The sequence below is a fragment of the Anoplopoma fimbria genome, chromosome 17, assembly GCF_027596085.1.
Source record: "Anoplopoma fimbria isolate UVic2021 breed Golden Eagle Sablefish chromosome 17, Afim_UVic_2022, whole genome shotgun sequence".
In the NCBI taxonomy this organism is placed as follows: domain Eukaryota; kingdom Metazoa; phylum Chordata; class Actinopteri; order Perciformes; family Anoplopomatidae; genus Anoplopoma; species Anoplopoma fimbria.
This window is the reverse complement of record NC_072465.1, coordinates 9,286,396-9,304,479: the sequence shown is the minus strand read 5'-3', so window position 1 is coordinate 9,304,479 and position 18,084 is coordinate 9,286,396. Positions and strand designations below refer to the sequence as shown.

Genomic DNA, 18,084 nt, shown 5'->3' with positions numbered 1-18,084 from the left:
ATGGCGGTACCTTCGGCCCAAGAGTTCCACTGGCAGAGCTTGGCGCGACTGCCCAGCGGCCGCGTCTACCACACCCTGTCTGAGGTGGGGGGTCAGATGTACATGCTGGGGGGCTGTGACGCTGCAGGGAGGCCCTGCCCGGGCCTGGAGCTCTACTCCCCCGAGGTAACAAACAAGTGCACCATTGACACTGTATCTGAAGTTTCTTTTTTTTACTAACTGAGAATAGACAGGACAAAGTTACTAAGGATGTCAGAGCAACAATGATTTTGTAAAATATTACTGTTTATTACTTATTGCAAAAAAAACTAAAATTTCATAGTGATGAAAAACAAACAAAAAAATCTGAATCACTGAATGCACTTTCAAGGGCAAATAAAGATGGAATATAAAAATAATCAATATAATGTTTCTGCTAAATCAACAGCAAAGTACTATCCGTACAGTAGCTGTTTATGATTTATTTAAACATCAGTTACCTTTCCCCTGAAGACAGTTTCACAAATCAATTGATTTGAATTGTAAATAAACTAGCGGCATATGTAAAGCAAATCCCAGCACTGAGGGTGTTGCATCAAATAAGAAAAGAAAAAAAACTGAAAAACTGGAAAAATTCATCCTATAACAAATTGAAAACTGCTTTTTGCCTGAATGCAGCCTCTCGTCTCTATCTTTGCAGGGCGACCGCTGGATGAGCTTGCCTCCCATGCCAACCCCGCGCGCCGGGGCAGCCGTGGCAGTGCTGGGAAAGCAAATCCTGGTGGTGGGAGGGGTGGGGGAGGACCAGAGCCCCCTGAAGGTGGTGGAGATGTACAACACTGAGGAAGGCAAGTGGAGGAAGAGGAGCGCACTGCGGGAGGCCTTGATGGGTTTATCCATCACGGTGAAAGGTACGAAACAAGATCATGACAAGCAGAAGCACGAGCACACCCAGGGTTTACACGTTATGTCCTTATTGCATCCATGTGTTATTAAACTTTATGTAGTTAAAACTCAATCAGGAAGTTTAAGCACTGCATGTACAGCAGGTCAAACAATTTTCGGTAGTCTTGTGTAAAGTAAGTTTTCCCATGTGATGTCAATAGAGCAATTTTTGGGCCGTGACGTCCACATTTATCTCCACATTTTTGGGTTCAGTTCCAGCAGTCTGTAGACACACACAGGGAGCCTCTGATGAGTTTGTGCTCAGTCCAGCGGTGCATCCGTCAGCATCTGCTGGAACACAGATAAATGCCGTGTACACACAGACTTATTGGCGGCCCCCTCCATCTTCTGCACCAATCTTCCAATCCTCGGCTCCTCTGCTCGCAGTTTCATCCCCAGACGGCAAAAACGAGACAAATAGTCTGCCAAAATGATCGATGGGGCCAAATTAAAACAAATATGGTATTTCTGTATGCATAGTCGGTGACCGATTTGATATTGACATTTGTGGAATCGTTATTTTCCAGATATGAGATAATGAGCTGATAGGTAATGAGCTTTTCTATTCCTCCGAAATTAATTCAACGTGTTTGGGAAACTTTTCTCCCTTTTTAGAAGTAAATATGTATCATTTCTTTAGAAAAACCTAAATATAGAAAGAAAAGCATAATAAACTGCAGATTCTTTCTCTGCAGTGTTTTTCCTCTTCACTCGTCATGCTGCATATTCGCTCATGTCGACACTCTCACCCACTTCCATTCTTGTGGGAGAGGTGTCATGCCAAGGTGCCAGACTTGTACTCTCGCATTTTATTATTCTGCTGATGTCCTCCCTGTCCTTCCAGTGTCTGCCACAGTCTCTTGATTTGGCACGAACTTCTCAGCCAACTCTCCAGCTTTGCAGATTTTTAGCACTTCATAAAATAAAGTGCCAACGAGGTGTCTCCATCTGCTGGGATTGGTCTTTGGCAAGCTGGTTATTGTTGAGCAGGTTCTTTTTGTTTGACTCATTTTAGCAACTTTTGGGGGAATGTTGATATTTTACATACTAAACTGAAATCCAAAGAGTGTATACAAAGATGGACCACATGACAGTGAAGCCAAAACATCTTGATTGCCCCCTAGTGGCTGGCTGCAGTAAACCTCATAATACCCCCCCCTCCCCCCATCTATGTTAGCGGATCGGACAAGGTCCAAGCTAAAAAATCAAATTACACCTTCCAAAGATGGTTTCTGTCGTTTTTAGGTGGTTCTTATCACACTCATGTATGAACAAGTGTGATTTTATTTATTTTTTTAGTTAAGTTTGGTTTTAAACAGGCCCTATTATGCTATTTTCCGGGTGCATATTTTTATCTCAAGTTACAGTTACAACATGTTTACATGGGTTAATGCTCATAATCCTCCTTGTTTTTCTCATCCTGGCTGTCCTGCAGCACCTCTTCTCACCCTCTCTCTGAAAAGCTCCGTTGTAGTGCTTGCTCCTCCCTCCAGAAAGCAAAGTCTGCCCTGATTGGTCAGCTAGCCCGCTCTGTTGTGTTTGGTCAATGTTTCACATGCGTTGGAAATGTCCCACCCCTTACAAACAGAATTCAGCCCAGTCTTCCAGAGCAGTTCAAAACATTGTTGAAGCTGTCCTCAGCGAAATGCAGCGAACCCATCATTAAGTTTTCGTTGTACTGCTCTGGCAAAGGGTTGAAAATAAAATGTAGCCACTTTTTCTTAATTTCATCTGCCTTCGGAAGTCCAAACAAAGGACATTTCCCCTTGCAGAGCAGAGCACAGCGTCTTCTCGAAAAAACCTCTTCCTCCGGAGCTCCAGCTCCGTCTCTCTCTTTTGTTCCTTGAAATACACAGCAGGTAAAATAAGTATTGTAAACATCACCATTTTTCTCAGTAAATATATTTCTAAAGGTGCTATTGACATGAAATGTTCACCAGATGTCGGTAACAACCCAAGTAATCCATACATACAAAGAAAACCAAACAAATAAGTTCGGAAATTAAGTTATGTGTAATAAAATGGAATGACACAGGGAAAAAGTATTGAACACGCTTACTGAAATTTATTTAATACTTCGTACAAAAGCCTTTGTTGGTAATGACAGCTTCAAGACGCCTCCTGTATGGAGAAACTAGTCGCATGCATTAGTCAGGTGTGATTTTGTCTTCAAATCATGAAGGTTCCGTGGGCCTCTTCTATGAAGTTCTTTCCATAGATTTTCTATTGGATTCAAGTCAGGTGATTGGCTGGGCCATTCTAGCAGCTTTATTTTCTTTCTCTGAAACCAATTGAGAGTTTCCTTGGCTGTGTGTTTGGGATCATTGTCTTGCTGAAATGTCCACCCTCGTTTCATCTTCATCATCCTGGTAGATGGCAGCAGATTTTTATCAAGAATGTCTCGGTACATTTTTCCATTCATCCTTCCTTCAATTATATGAAGTTTGCCAGTGAAAAACAGCCCAACACCATGATGTTCCCACCTCCAAACTTCACTGTTGGTATGGTGTTTTTGGGGTGATGTCAGAAATTTTGCGAGGAGCACCTGGTCGTGGCCGGTTTATGGTGAAATTATATTCTTTCCACTTCCGGATTATGGCCCCAACAGTGCTCACTGGAACATTCAGAAGTTTAGAAATCCTTCTGTAACCAATGCCATCAGTATGTTTTGCAACAATAAGGTTGCGAAGGTCTTTAGAGAGGTCTTTGCTTTTACCCATCATGAGATGTTTCTTGTGTGACACCTTGGTAATCCATCCATCCATCTTCCGTAACCGCTTATCCAGTTAATGGTCGCGGGGGTGCTGGAGCCGATCCCAGCTGTCTATGGGCGAAGGCAGGGTACACCCTGGACAGGTCGCCAGCCTATCACAGGGCTGACACATAGAGACAAACAACCATTCACGCTCACATTCACACCTACGGGCAATTTCAGAGTCATCAATTAACCTAACCGCATGTCTTTGGACTGTGGGAGGAAGCCAGAGAACCCACGCTGACACGGGGAGAACATGCAAACTCCACACAGAAGGTTGTCTAGCCCGGGAATTGAACCCGGGCCCCTCTTGCTGTGAGACGACAGTGCTAACCACTACACCACTGTGCAGCCCCACCTTGGTAATGAGACACCTTTTTATAGGCCATCAGTTGGGACTGAACCAGCTGATATTAATTTGCACTGACAAGGGGCAGGATTGCTTTCTAATTACTGATAGATTTCAGCTGGTGTCTTGGCTTTCCATGCCTTTTTGCACCTCCCTTTCTTCATGTGTTCAATACTTTTCCCCTGTGTCATTCCATTTTATTACACATAACTTAATTTCTGAACTTATTTGTTTGGTTTTCTTTGTATGTATGGATTACTTGGGTTGTTACCGAAAGATTTCATGTCAATAGCACCTTTAGAAATATATTTACTGAGAAAAATGATGACGTGTTCAATACTTATTTTACCCGCTGTATATAGCACACTAAAAGAGAGGGACAAAGTGGAAAAGCATAATAGGGCCACTTTAAGTAATTATTTGATGCTATAATGGCCAGGGCCAAAAATCAAGATGAGGATGGCCAAAATGCCAAACTCAAGGCTTCAAAACCGCATTCCACAAACAAATTGCTGACGTTTTGACAACTACGTCCACTTCTTATATACGGTCTCTGGTAGTACATGTGTCACTTTGATCATAAATGCACTTATAATGTCCTCAACTCGTGGTTGGCTCAGGATGGTGTGTGGGCGGGACATTGATACCTCGGCTCCACTCCCTGATCACTGCTGTGTACACTCATCATAAGCACAAGGTGTAAAGTGGGAGGAAGTGGAGATGCGTCGTCCATCATTATGTACATTCTATGATAAAATCCATGCATTAGATGAAAATTGTGGCTGGCCAATCCGAAACATCACATTATTTGCCTGTGTGTGTGTGTGTGTGTGTGTGTGTGTGTGTGTGTGTGTGTGTGTGTGTGTGTGTGTGTGTGTGTGTGTGTGTGTAGATGGCAGGGCTCTGGCTGTGGGGGGTATGGGTGCCGACCTGCTCCTCGTAGCATCCTACAGCAGTATGACCTTCGAAAGGACGTGTGGGCACTACTTCCTCCCATGCCGACCCCTCGCTACGACGGCAACACGTATCTGCTGGGCAACAAGCTCTACGTGGCAGGTACAAGCACACCAGCGTGGGTGTGTTTATTAATCCAATAGCTTCACTTTATTTGTTAAACAACAAAAATTAGTTCTCCAAATTTCAATATGCATGCTTTTAAGCAGCTATAGAATTATAATTCGTATCCTCTCATACAATTTTTTAGGCGGTCGCCAGTGTAAGCGACCCGTGAAGGCCTTTGAGGTGTATGATGCAGAGACGCGTTCTTGGACTACGCTACCCATCATGCCTTGTAAACGATCGTACGGGGGCGTTGTATGGGACTCAGCCGGGAGGCTGTGTCTGCTCGGAGGACTGCGGCAGGGAGGAGGACACCAGAGCTCCAAGTTCACCAAGAACGTCAACATTTTTGACACCAACCAAGGTATGAAACATATTTTCATTTATGGACTTCCATTTGTCGCTTTAGTCATTAGATAATAGCTCTGTATTTGGGTTTTAAACGGTAATAAACCCTGCCACTCCTCCCCTGTTGAGCCACACTTCATGAATTAAAACACTCAGTACATTATGTGACAAAGCCTTGTTAGAACCCTCTGTATTTCTGGGGCACACAGATTCCAAATATGTCAGAATTAATTGCACAGAAATGTGCATGAAACAATCCAGCTGGAACTGCAGATGCGAAACATCTGACTCATTTCACTTGAGCAGGATGTGTCTTCAATGAAAATCTGGAATGAGGTCTTTAGCAAGCTCTGTATCCCAAACTATAAATGATCGGTTTTGTTGACTTGTTGGGTTTTAAAGGAATAGTTCTACATTTTGGGAGATGTTCATATTTGCTTTCTTTCAGGGGGGGGATTATTGATTTGAGTCCAATTGAATTTCATTGTCATTATACGTGCGTAAAACAAAACATTGTCTTGGTTAGCTTAGCATATAGACTGGAGACAGGGGGAAACTTTAAAAAATATGCCTTTCAGCAACTCTTAAAGGTCTGATTTGCTCAATGTTTCCACCTTGTAAAACGTGTGCAAATACAGAAATGACAATTTGTGACTTTCCATTTAGCACGGCACGTCTGTGTAGTAATGCTTTCCATATATGGTTGGTTAGAACAGGTGTCGGTTTACCTTTTTCTGTACAAGTACAAAGTCACCAAACCTGGCAACCTCTCTTACATGACTTGGGAAACTGCCTGCTGCGCCTGGCTGTTCTTCAAGAGATTTTGAAGAAAAAGTTCCAGCCATAAAACCACAAATTGGTGCTTCCAGTGGAGGGGCGTTAAACAAGCCACATACACAACAGGGAACTTGATTGTACACATCAAACTCTGTTTACAGGTTTTTGGGAGTACTAATGCATATGTGAAAAAAAGTTTTATAAAGTCTGATAAATTAACTTAGTATAGCGGATCAAGGCTACATTAGCTGCTACTAGCTTAACACACCTTAGACAAGTTGCATTGTTGGTATTGTAGGAGCCAGGTTTCAACAAGGAAGAAGAATAAAAAAAGACGATATCTCAGATTCTACTGAATTGAAGTACACTGCTGCTACTACTGAGTACTCTTTTTAGAAGTCAGATTTTCAGCTAGCTAGCGAGGCAAGATGTTTGTCTTTGTTTCCTTTCTTTATGCTAAGCTAGGCTAAATACAATCTGACATCAGCCTCAAGCTTAACACACAGATGTGCGATACACATCAATGAATCTCACACAAAGGAATATGCATAATCCTTTAACATCCTCAATCAAAAAATAAGTAATCATGTTACAATGTTATGACATTCATATTTTTGGTTTCAGCAAATGTCTCATCTTCTCTTTCGCTGACAGCCTCCATCTTCATTTTGACTTACTGTGTGTCAAAGCATCCATAAACATCAACCTCAGCGCAAGGAGTTTGTTTTTTCTACTCAAACAAGCTCGTTCCTCTCTTAATTCAGCACACACTCGGTGTCCCAGCACACGGTGAAATTACTTATCCCTCCATCCAGCAGAGACACCCCCAGAGTAACAGGTGAACAAATTGAGGAGGGACCGGAAGAAGAAACAGGGGAGCAAGAATCGATAAGTCATTTTAGACAGCTGGATTTGCGGTCACACATTGGGAACGGTCGAACGGAAGCCAAATAAAGCAGAGCGGGGGAGTGATAATGTTAATGTATGATAATGGGGAGGGAAAGTTTGCCTTGTGTGCGAGAGAAAGAGTGAGAGAAAAGGCCGTCCAACAGACACATACGCAAGCGCATGCCTGTTTAAACTGATGCATGTGCACACACACATGCACACACACATGCCGGGCAGCCGTACCCCGTTTCTCCAATCTAATTTAGGTGGAGATGAGATGGGGTGATGAGCTGGGGGGAGGGCTGGGGAGACGAGGAGCGCTTTAAATTACAAGATCCAGAAACAGATTGCTTTATTATCCATCTGCAGCAATATCTCTCCACACACACACACACACACAAACACACACACAGGGCCGTGCAATCTGCTGTCACACAGTGATATTCTATTACTGTTCCATTCCATATCGCCAGTATTAAGACACACACGGCTGTTAGGTGATGATTGGGCGTTGTGGGCAAGCTGCAACACGTACAACCGAAAACACAAAGAACCGACACGGGGAAGAAAATACACACAAAGAATGAAAAAATGGCTTCAGAAAATAGTTTAAAGGGTACGTTCGTCCAAATTACCCCCAAAAATAAAACAATCTCAGTTTCATGGTATAAAACAATGCAGACAGTTGTGGATTTATTTGGCCACATTTTAAGGGTATCTGTCTGCCTCCACCACGATACAAGGCTTTTAATGCCATGGGCACCACAAACAAATTCTATTGACTCCTATTATATTCCGACAGAGGTAGTAATCTTAGACAAATAAACTCAAGCTTCCACCACAGCAACTTTTCCAGGGAACCCGGAACTATTTCACAACTCAAAACTCTGCGTGATTTATACTCGGCGTAGTCAGCCTGCGCGAGATGCCCCTTGTCATAAAAATGGTGGCCTACATGTTGAGAGCAAAGGCTCCGAAAGTTGTGGCAGCTTTTGGTTGTGGGCCTCTGAATTTTTTCCTTGTGTAGAACCAGCATAAATTCACTTCTAACTCTGTGAATTAAGGGTTTATTTGGACCAAAGTAGTGGGAAGACAGTTTTGGTGAGCCCTATTTTGTATCTTTCCAGTTTGAATGAAGTGTGTCTTATGATGCTCAAACACACTGTGGGCTGCAGCTCCGCACAGATAAACATGAGAGAATATATCGGCAATCGCTGGTTGTTGGGCTGACAGAGGGGGGGATTTAACAAATCACCCAAATCTACAGTACTATAAATATTGGGATGAGGTTTTTTTTTTATGTAGTTTGATTCCTGACAGGTCTAAAAGGAAGAAAAAGTGAGAAAGCCTTTGTGAATAGAAGAAAAGCACAAGCGCTCAGTCATGATTCAGGTAGAGAAACAATACAGTTAGAAAGAGAATCAAAACATAATTTTCTATTTGATTTAGTTGTAGGATACTATGACAGTTACAGTCATAGTATCTGTGTGTGAAAATTGCATATAAATAGGCTCTTCTTCATAGTTATCAAGATGCTGTGAAGGCATTTTTTTGGCGCTTTATTTCCTGTGACTCCTTAGCTCCTGGAACTGTCAGGTTGAAAAGGTTGGAATACGTTTTTTGGGTGATTTGGGTAACCCAACCTTTCCTGTTACCAATACTATTAGAATTATGAATTCCACTGCTTCCACTGCTCCCAGTAAATAATACAGAAACATCAGAAGCTTCTTTGAGGCATGTGGAACTCAGCCAACAGTAACAAAACCCTCAAATGATGCCGTCCTCCTGGGGCCAACTAGTAACAAAATATATTCCCATGTTGTCTATATTTGATTTATGTCCTGCTTAAAAATCTACCCAAAAGACTTCAAAGCAGATGGAATCAAGCAAAAATAAAGCAAATGTTCTCTTGTTTTGGCCATGACTGTGGGCCAATGTGTAATTATTGAAAAATGCCTCACATAATGGTGAGATTCTGTCATCTGTGTGGTCAGCAGCGTCTTGAGATTTCACAAGAGACAAGGCAGACAGAATCCATCAAAGACAGAGAAGCAATCACCGTCCTTTTAGAGTTTTAATCACGAAGGGACAATTACAGAGGAGAGCTGTGGACGAAATGACTACCACACAGACTACAAAGCCCCAGCCTTCAGAGGATCGCCTCATCTCCCTCATCCTATTGTCACTCTCCCTCTCTGTCTTTATTGTCCCTCTCTGTATTTTCTCTCCCTCTCTCCATCTCTTTATTTTCCTCTGCCGTCTCCCTCCAGGGTAGAATAATGCATGCTAGTGTTTTCCCTGCATACGACAAAGAAAATCTTGGCGCAGAGACTTGTGTAATCCCTCCAAAGCAAATAGGAATAAAGCTTGCAGTTGCAACTCGGTCTCAGAGGACTGAACCATAAGTCTGTAGTGTGATGTGTTGACACAAGTTTATTTTATAGATGAAAATCCAGCCAGTAACACTGTCAGCACTGTTTATAAAGAAGAAGAATTACTAGTGCTGTAGCTTGGATTCTGCATCCATATTTTTTATTGATTGTTGATGGAAAGAATAGACATAATCACAGTATGTATCCAGTATGTAGAAATGAATATGATGTGGTTTTATATCAGTTCCAGTTACCATTTCTTGATCAGTTGAATGAATAATCCCACTTACCAACTGCCAGGGAGAACAGTTGCGTATCTCACAAAACCAACTAACAAAGCTTGTTAGCTAATTTACATATGAATGGACTATGGTCAATATATCTCATCTGACATGATTTAGAAATGATGTATACCTGGAGGTTTTTAATTTGCATTTAAAAACATGACCCAATAATGTTGCTTTGGTTATGCAATCTCTTTTTTCCCTAAAACTCCTATATTACATCTAGTGATTTTCGTGGATTGTTTCACAGCAACTGTAGTCCCTTACAATCTCAGACATCACTTCAATTTAAATTGTGCAACCCGATTTAGTAAATCATCAGTTTAAAAAAGCTTAATTACAATTCTTGACTAGATGGGTATCATTTCAAATGTTTTTACTCTACCATACTTTTGACAACTTACTTGCTTACTTTGAGGATATAAATATAGCATGATTTTATGCACCACTCTCAATTGTTTTAATTAACAAAGAGAGTATTGAGTGGCCACTTTCGGTACATCACAGTTTTTGATAAGCAATGCTACATGTCCTCATACCTAAATGACATCCTGTTAATTAGTTATGTTTAGGCGACAAACACAGTTATGTGCTAAAGTTAGCTATGTACTAACATAGCGACGTACTAACGTTAGTTACGTACTTACATAGCGACGTACTAACGTACTTACATAGCGACGTACTAACGTTAGTTACGTACTAATGTTAATTACAATTAGGGGTAGGAGAACTTCGAAGTAGACCATCAAACAGGTGACTTTGTAACATCTGTCTAGGGACTACAGATGAAAAATAGCCTCTTGGCTAACTCTGGTGCATTTACAGAAATGTTTTATTAATGTGCACTGTCCCTACCAAATACCCCCCCAAAAATATTTTTCGTTCTTGAACGATTATGACTCGATGTAGAGAACTCAATAACTCAATTTTTAACCCAATTGTCAATGTTATGATGATACAATATAACGTAGTTACTTACTAACGTTACTTACGTACTAAAGTAAATGACATACTAACCTTAGTTACGTGCTAAAGTTAGTTACTTACTAACGTTAGTTACATGCTAAAGTTAGTTACTAAAGTTAGTTACTTACTAACGTTAGTTACATGCTAAAGTTAGTTACTTACTAACGTTAGTTATGCTAAAGTTACTAAAGTAAATGACATACTAACCTTAGTTACATGCTAAAGTTAGTTACTTACTAACGTTAGTTACATGCTAAAGTTAGTTACTTACTAACGTTAGTTACATGCTAAAGTTAGTTACGTACTAACGTTAGTTACATGCTAAAGTTAGTTACGTACTAACGTTAGTTACATGCTAAAGTTAGTTACGTACTAACGTTAGTTACATGCTAAAGTAAGTGACATACTAACCTTAGTTGCTTGCTAAAGTTAGTTACTTACTAAAGTTAGTAATGTGCTAAAGTTAGTTACCTACTAACAATAATTTCATACTATCATAGGTATGTGCTTTCATAGATACATACTCTCATCATTCGGAGGACGTTTTTGGGGTGAGGACTGCTGGCATGCCAGCACAAAATATCTGCCAGGAGTATTTTGCTCAGGGGATAGAACAGAGCAGAGTGGACAGCCAGCTGTGATCTTCATTCCGTTCACAGCTCTTCATTACACACTGCTGCACCATGCAGCAAGGTTCACCATCTGGCTACTTATCTCCCTTTCATTCTCTCCACATCTATTTGTTTCCCTCCACCTTGTTGTCTCTGCCTCTTGTTTAAGAGAAGGATCGAGAATAGATGAGAAAGAGAAGGAGAAATAACAAAGCAGAAAGGAAAGAGGGGGAGAGAATAAGAAGGCAATGGGAGAGAAAACGAAGAAGAGAGGGAAGATAGAAGAAAGAAAATTGGGAAAAAAATAAGTATGAGAAAAGATAAGAGAAAGAAATAGATCCAGAAAACAAATAGGAGAAACATTGTCTCTATCTTTTTTCTAATTCCCTCTCCTTCCTCGCTCCCTAATTAAGTTATCTTTCTTCCTCCGTCACGATTCTCTCCAGTCTGGGTTTCCTTCAGATAAACAAGACTTGGCAGCAACAAAATCTAAAAGTGAAAAAGGAAACTTTCTGCAAAATGTGCTGAGAAAAGAGCAAGGCTATGTCTTTATTTCATGGATTTATCATGTGCAGTGCTTCAGCCTTGAGTGTGAAGGAAAATGTCACTTCTGCTCTGACCGCATAATGTCTTTAGAGGACTGTCTTCATTGTCAGTCTTAAGTGTCAGGTACTTAGGGAAATTAAATTACATTACAATTAAATTGTAATGTCTTCCACACCTGCGGCTTGACTGAATTCTTTTTTCTTTAATGTCGATTCCAATACTTTGGGATTTAAGGTGCCAATAGCGTTTTTGGTGGTGGATAAGAAAAAGCACCTGCTCACCACTGCACCTGCTTGCACCCGGGTTCAATTCCCAGCTGTGGCGGTTCCATATTGGCAGCAGCAGCAGCTTCAAGGGTGGGAAGCTGTTGAGGGATCACGTATGCCTCAATGTACTAGCAGCCACTACTGATTGGTCACCATATCAGTGTGATGATGTTGAAATGTTTTGCAAGACTGCATGTTTAATTTTTTTGCCGGACCTGCATTGTTTTGCTATTCAACAAATGCGAAATCATAATAAATTCATAAAAAAATATATACTCTCCAAGCTGTGGTGAAAGACGACCACTGGGCTAAGTCCTGCAATCCACCATCCACGCTAGATAAAGCACGGAGCTCGGACCACAACCCATCGTCACAAAACAAAGACACCAACACTATGGCACAGTACATTTTAGTTTTTTGTCACATATTGCCCGAAGTACTTTGAGAGTCAATTTTGTTTTTGGTCTTTGGACAGAACTAAATGTGACATTGTCATAAGATCTTTGCGTTGTGTCATAAAATGGACAAGGACCACATTTCCCACATGACTCGACAGACTGATTAATGCATAAAAATAAATAAAACCAAAGATCCAGAATGTCAAAATATCAATACATTCACTCAATACTTTACCTAACATATATAGCAAAAAATATATAAAAAAGATGCCTACGTGTCAAACTATGACGCTATACGGGACTAAAGCAGAAAGTCGGGACATAGTATGAAAAGCAATTAAGTCAGCGGAAGGAAGAGGTCGGAGTGGATATACTGATTGGTTCAAAAACACAAGACTTTTTACTGGGAAACCAAAACATTTATAAGAACCCTTTGACCATTGCGGAAGATGGTTTCTGTGATTCTTTTAATCACAGTTTTGAAAGGTCCCGCATGAAAACAAAAATCAACATATACTTATTTTTCTTGCTTTTATTTATTATTTATTATTTTAACCTACATAACGTGCTGCACGTAGCATAGCTAATTAACTAAGTAACAACGTATTAAACCTAAAAACCAATTAGTTATGTTGCCTAATCCTAACAAAGTTGTTCCCTGTAAACACAGAAGTTTATTTTGAAAAGTCAATTTATGTATGTAATGTATGGAACTTGATCCTTGTAAAAGTGATCCTCTGAAGCGTAGAGCCACTGACCAAGCTGCAATGTGTGATACTGGAAGTGTTAACATGTAGCTTCAAAATAAAATACCACATAAAATCCACTGGAATTTATAATACACAGCTCTTAATTTGGTGCAACAACAAACACACTACTACACTCACAGTCTGGCTCTGACCAGTATACCTGGTGTCAGAAGAACTGTAGCTTGTAAATAGCTGGTGTATTATTGTGACCCTAACTCCAACCTTCCTGTCCCCTCTCACACTGTTTGTAGTCTGTTAGTTCTAACCTTTGTTTGTCCTTGCCAGGTGTGTGTGTGTGTGTGTGTGTGTGTGTGTGTGTGTGTGTGTGTGTGTGTGTGTGTGTGTGTGTGTGTGTGTGTGTGTGTGTGTGTGTGTGTGTGTACTGTACATGGCTGCAGCTGGCTTGAAGGGTGACCTGTTTGTGCAGGTCGCGCTCAGAAAACAAAGCTCAGCGGCATCCTGTCCAGCCAGAACAGAGACCACAGTTCCACTGACCCAATAACCCTCAGCCGCTTTTTAAGCCTGCGCACACACAAGCTCACACACACACACCACACACACACACACATCCGCTCATGTCGGCTGTCCTGTCGTCCTCTGCAGGCGTCTGGTTGAAGTCGGAGGAGACGGTGGCGATGAAAACAAAGAGGGCTGACTTTGCCGCCGCTTTCCTGCGCGGCCGGATGATCGTAGCAGGAGGACTCGGTAAGAGTAGACCTTTTGTTTGTTGCAATTTCGCCACATCCATGGTGTTTAATTCATGACAGAACAATATTAAAGATTACAGTAACCTACATATAACGTGTTCACATTACTGATTTCATGTGCTTCATTCTTTGTTGAAAATAAATCCTGAGGATGTAACTAGGTGAATACCTTTGGGTCTTCTACCAGGTCACGAGCCCTCGGCGCTGGACACAGTGGAGGCCTTCCACCCTCAGAGGAAGAAGTGGGAGAGGTTGGCCCCCATGAACTTCCCCCGATGCTCCACTTCCTCTATCGTCATCAGAGACCGCCTCCTGGTGGTGGGAGGAGTCAACCAGGTAGACTTGCGCTAGATTTAACCATCGAGGTTGCATAATTACAGTTACTCAAAACAGCTGAGCGAGTATTTACATCTGTTATCCACAGTGACAGATGTGTGACGGGTGTGTTCCCACTTTATTTTTTTTATATGCTTGCTTCACAGCGTGGTTTGATGTGAATTAATACTCTGTAGGATTGTGTGTGCTCGTCAGGATCACATCTGTTATCAGCCCTGAACCTTTGCTGCCAGATTCCACAGGTTGGGAATTATCTATGTCAGGAAATTTGTGTTTAAAAAAATGAAGGTTAAAGCTAAAGCGTGGCACATAAATGATCATCAGTTTAATTCAAGCCCTCACCAAACATAAACACACTGCTGATTAAGTCGACAGGGTCCGTGTAGTTTCTCTCACTGCCAGAGGGGGGAGACAAAAGCAGCGCAAACTAAGAGAAGGGGGGTGAATTGGCATTTTAAAGGAAAGAAAGAAAGATAATCCTTTATTAGTCCCGCAGCGGGGAAATTTGCAGACTTACAACAGCGCAGAGTAAAGTGCACACAAGAGACATAGCAGAAGAAGACAAGCAAAAAAAAAAAAAAAAAATAAAATAAAATAAGTATTATAAAAAAATAAAAAAAATAAAAAACAGAGTCTAAAGAGTGCTTTAACACCTGTTATGTGTGGTTCGGGTAAAACAAACTCAAATCCGTTTGCTGGGTTAATACGGTTCGTTTGAGCTGGTGTGAAAGATGTAAATTCTAACCCTGGTGCGGACCAAACAACAGAACTGAGACAGCCTAAAAAAGGTTGGACTCTGGTTTGGTTGGTTAGTGGTGTGAAGTCAAAGAAACCAACCACAGGATTTTATGACAGCAGACATGTGATTTTAGCATGATTTTAAAGGCTAAACTACTAATACATCCATCTGCTGATCGGGAAAACTGTTTAGAAAGCGTTCTTATTGATCTGTATAAAAAGCCATGTATATGAGCACGTCAGCACGGGTATTTTAATATACCTTTAACATAACTGCTTTGCTTGTATCCTTCTACATATACTTTGTCAGTTCATTATGTCCATTATAATGAGTGTGACAGTGATCCAACAGTAATACGGTTCATTTCTACCTGTTAGTCATTATTCATAACATGCTGCCGATTTGCAGCCTGATAATACTGATAATCCGTTATTAATCGAAAACATAAATACACACATCAGAAGCATTTAAGTGCTGCATCAACTTCTTTCCATCGCCAGACTTTGATTTCTCCACGTGTTTTTTAATTTGATCATATGTGTCTGTTGATTTCCTGATTTGTTCTGTTTTTGTTGTTTAAAAATCTAAAAACAAATGGGAAGAAACAGGAACAGGACAAGAACTAAAATGTCTTTTTTTTTTTTTTATCTTAGTCCGGATCAAATGAACCCAACTACATATGTTACTAATGAGCACCCTAAATGATCAGTCAAAAGTCAGTTTAACCCTCGGTCAGTTTCTACACTGAGTTAACTGGTTACGTATCATGAAGAACTGACATGAAATGTCAATATGGAAATACTTCCAACCTTTCCAATCTTTTCTCTCTCTCAGGTTCCCAGCTCGGCCCACGAGATCCTGTACGTAAAAGAGGAGGAATATTTGTAGCCTGCAGCGGATCGGCGATTCCGCTCCTCTGTACGACCCTCCTGAATCAGACTCTAGTGCAATATGTTGGAAGCATTGAAAAAAAAATCAGAGTTTGAGTCCCAGCCTTTGAGCTGTACAGTAACAGACAGCACCGCCCCCTGCTGGGGCTGCACGGACACTGAGCCCCACATGTAAGCACACACACATGCACACTGGAGGAGCTGGCTCTTTCTTTCTACCGACGTATGTTTGAGTATGCGACATGTTTCAGTGCATACATGGAGAAAAACTATTTTGTAGCTTATACATCCAGATGAGTAGACACACGGACCAGCTGTGTTATGGCACATATGCATTTTAATGTTCAGCGTTAGATAGAGTGTTATTTCCACGTTCAATTCACTTTGATGACATGACTGCAATATTTATCATCTAGCAAAAAGAAGAAGCTCACTAGGAAGTGGGAAACGTTTGGTTAAGCTGTACTGTGACAACATTTGCACTAAAGCAATTAACACTGAGATACCATCGATCCTAGTGTATTGTTGTGATTACACTGAGAATCATTCTTCTATGCTGTAACAGTGCACATCTGTGGGTACGATAGCTACGATTTAATGCATTTCATGTATGGAAAAAGAGACCGTATTAAATGGCAATATGTTGTTTGTTTAAACGATTACCAGACTGCTGTTGTAGGCAAAAGAAATGGATCCGGTGCGACTCCGATCGATTGTACACGTTTAATTCCTGCAGCAATACTGTAGTTTCTTCAGTGTTTCCTCTGTGCAACGTGTGCCGTGCTGTAATGACCATCGGTTACTCAGGTTGTGACGTTACAGACTTGTTAATGTTACCGCAGAGATCATCTAAGGACTGGTATTGTGTCTTTACAGTCAGAGCCAGACTCTTGTGTCTTTTTGGCTCGGGGCTGTTGATGTATGAAATGTGTGAAATATTCAATTGTGTTTCATCCTTCAGCATGATCCATCTCTGATCTGTCCATAATATTAAGGATACCAGTGGTCATATTCAGTGGAATAAATGGGATCTGTGGTTTGTATTGCACTTGTTTTCCACTAGATGGCGGTGATCACTCACATGAGTTTATGAGGCCTTCGCTGACTCTTTACACTGTCTGCAGGTTCTCCAGACTGAAGAAGTATAAAGTGATATTATAACATGTGCAGTACGTTGTCTCAACTCTGATTTTCCCCTTTTTTTTAATAGAAATTCTTTTTTTAAAGCCAAATTTAAGAATTCATAAACTGCATTCCAGACTAACATTATAATAAGCAATACTAAAATAGGAAATAGCTTTCTGAAAACTGTTCTTTTGTTCACATAAGTGGCCATAATGATGATTGCTTTTGACAGCTTTTGGCAGTTGCTATAGCGCAATTGTTGAAACTTTGCCCAAAAACAGGTGCACAAAATACAAAACAGCTGCACCTCTTGCAAACACTTCTTTAAAGACTATGAATATTCACAAACAGCAAAGAAATAGCTCTTTGCACATGCCAACTGCACACTGATGTGCTACTGTCAGTATGAAACAATTATTATTTTCATTTGAAGCATGCTGTAAGTATGGACAAGACTATCAAAATAAATGCAATGGGTTTATTCTCAATATAGTTATACTCATAACAGTATAAAACCAAATAAAAAAATATGATCTAAGTGATCTAAATGTTAACAGGTGTTTTTGCAGGTACATTCTGGGTGTAGGTGATTGATAATTGATTTGGGTATTTTAATAGCAGTGTTTAGCAGACAACACACACAGGCTGTTAGTTTGGAATGATGTGTCTAATACAGATAACCATGCATAGTTGTTCGCATAAGGTTTGTTTTAGGATTTCAAACGTGTAAAGCAGATCACATCAAGTTATTTAGATTTTGCATTAATTAGACACTGGTTAGCCCATGTTCTCATACATGATTTTTGTTTTTATTTTTAAGTTGTATTAGTAGCGTAAAGACTGGATTCACTAATATGACATTTATGATATTTCACAACTAGTCCCGTTGTAGTTTCCTTAAAGGTATTTCAATTTCAGAAGTCATTTAACCTTATATGTCATTGTATATGTGAATCAACCGTATTCATATTATTGTATGGCTTAAACTGTTTCAG

General features: G+C 40.6%; 1 protein-coding gene across 1 annotated transcript; it reads left to right on the top strand.

The window, feature by feature from the left end:
* On the top strand, positions 1 to 16,984 carry klhdc8a (kelch domain containing 8A). The gene is given in 8 exon segments (XM_054617595.1): positions 1 to 165; positions 680 to 890; positions 4,921 to 4,959; positions 4,962 to 5,084; positions 5,233 to 5,451; positions 13,896 to 13,997; positions 14,187 to 14,335; positions 15,909 to 16,984. Coding segments are annotated over 8 exon segments (1,062 nt in total). The 3' UTR covers positions 15,963 to 16,984.
* Positions 16,985 to 18,084: the final 1,100 nt, after the last annotated feature.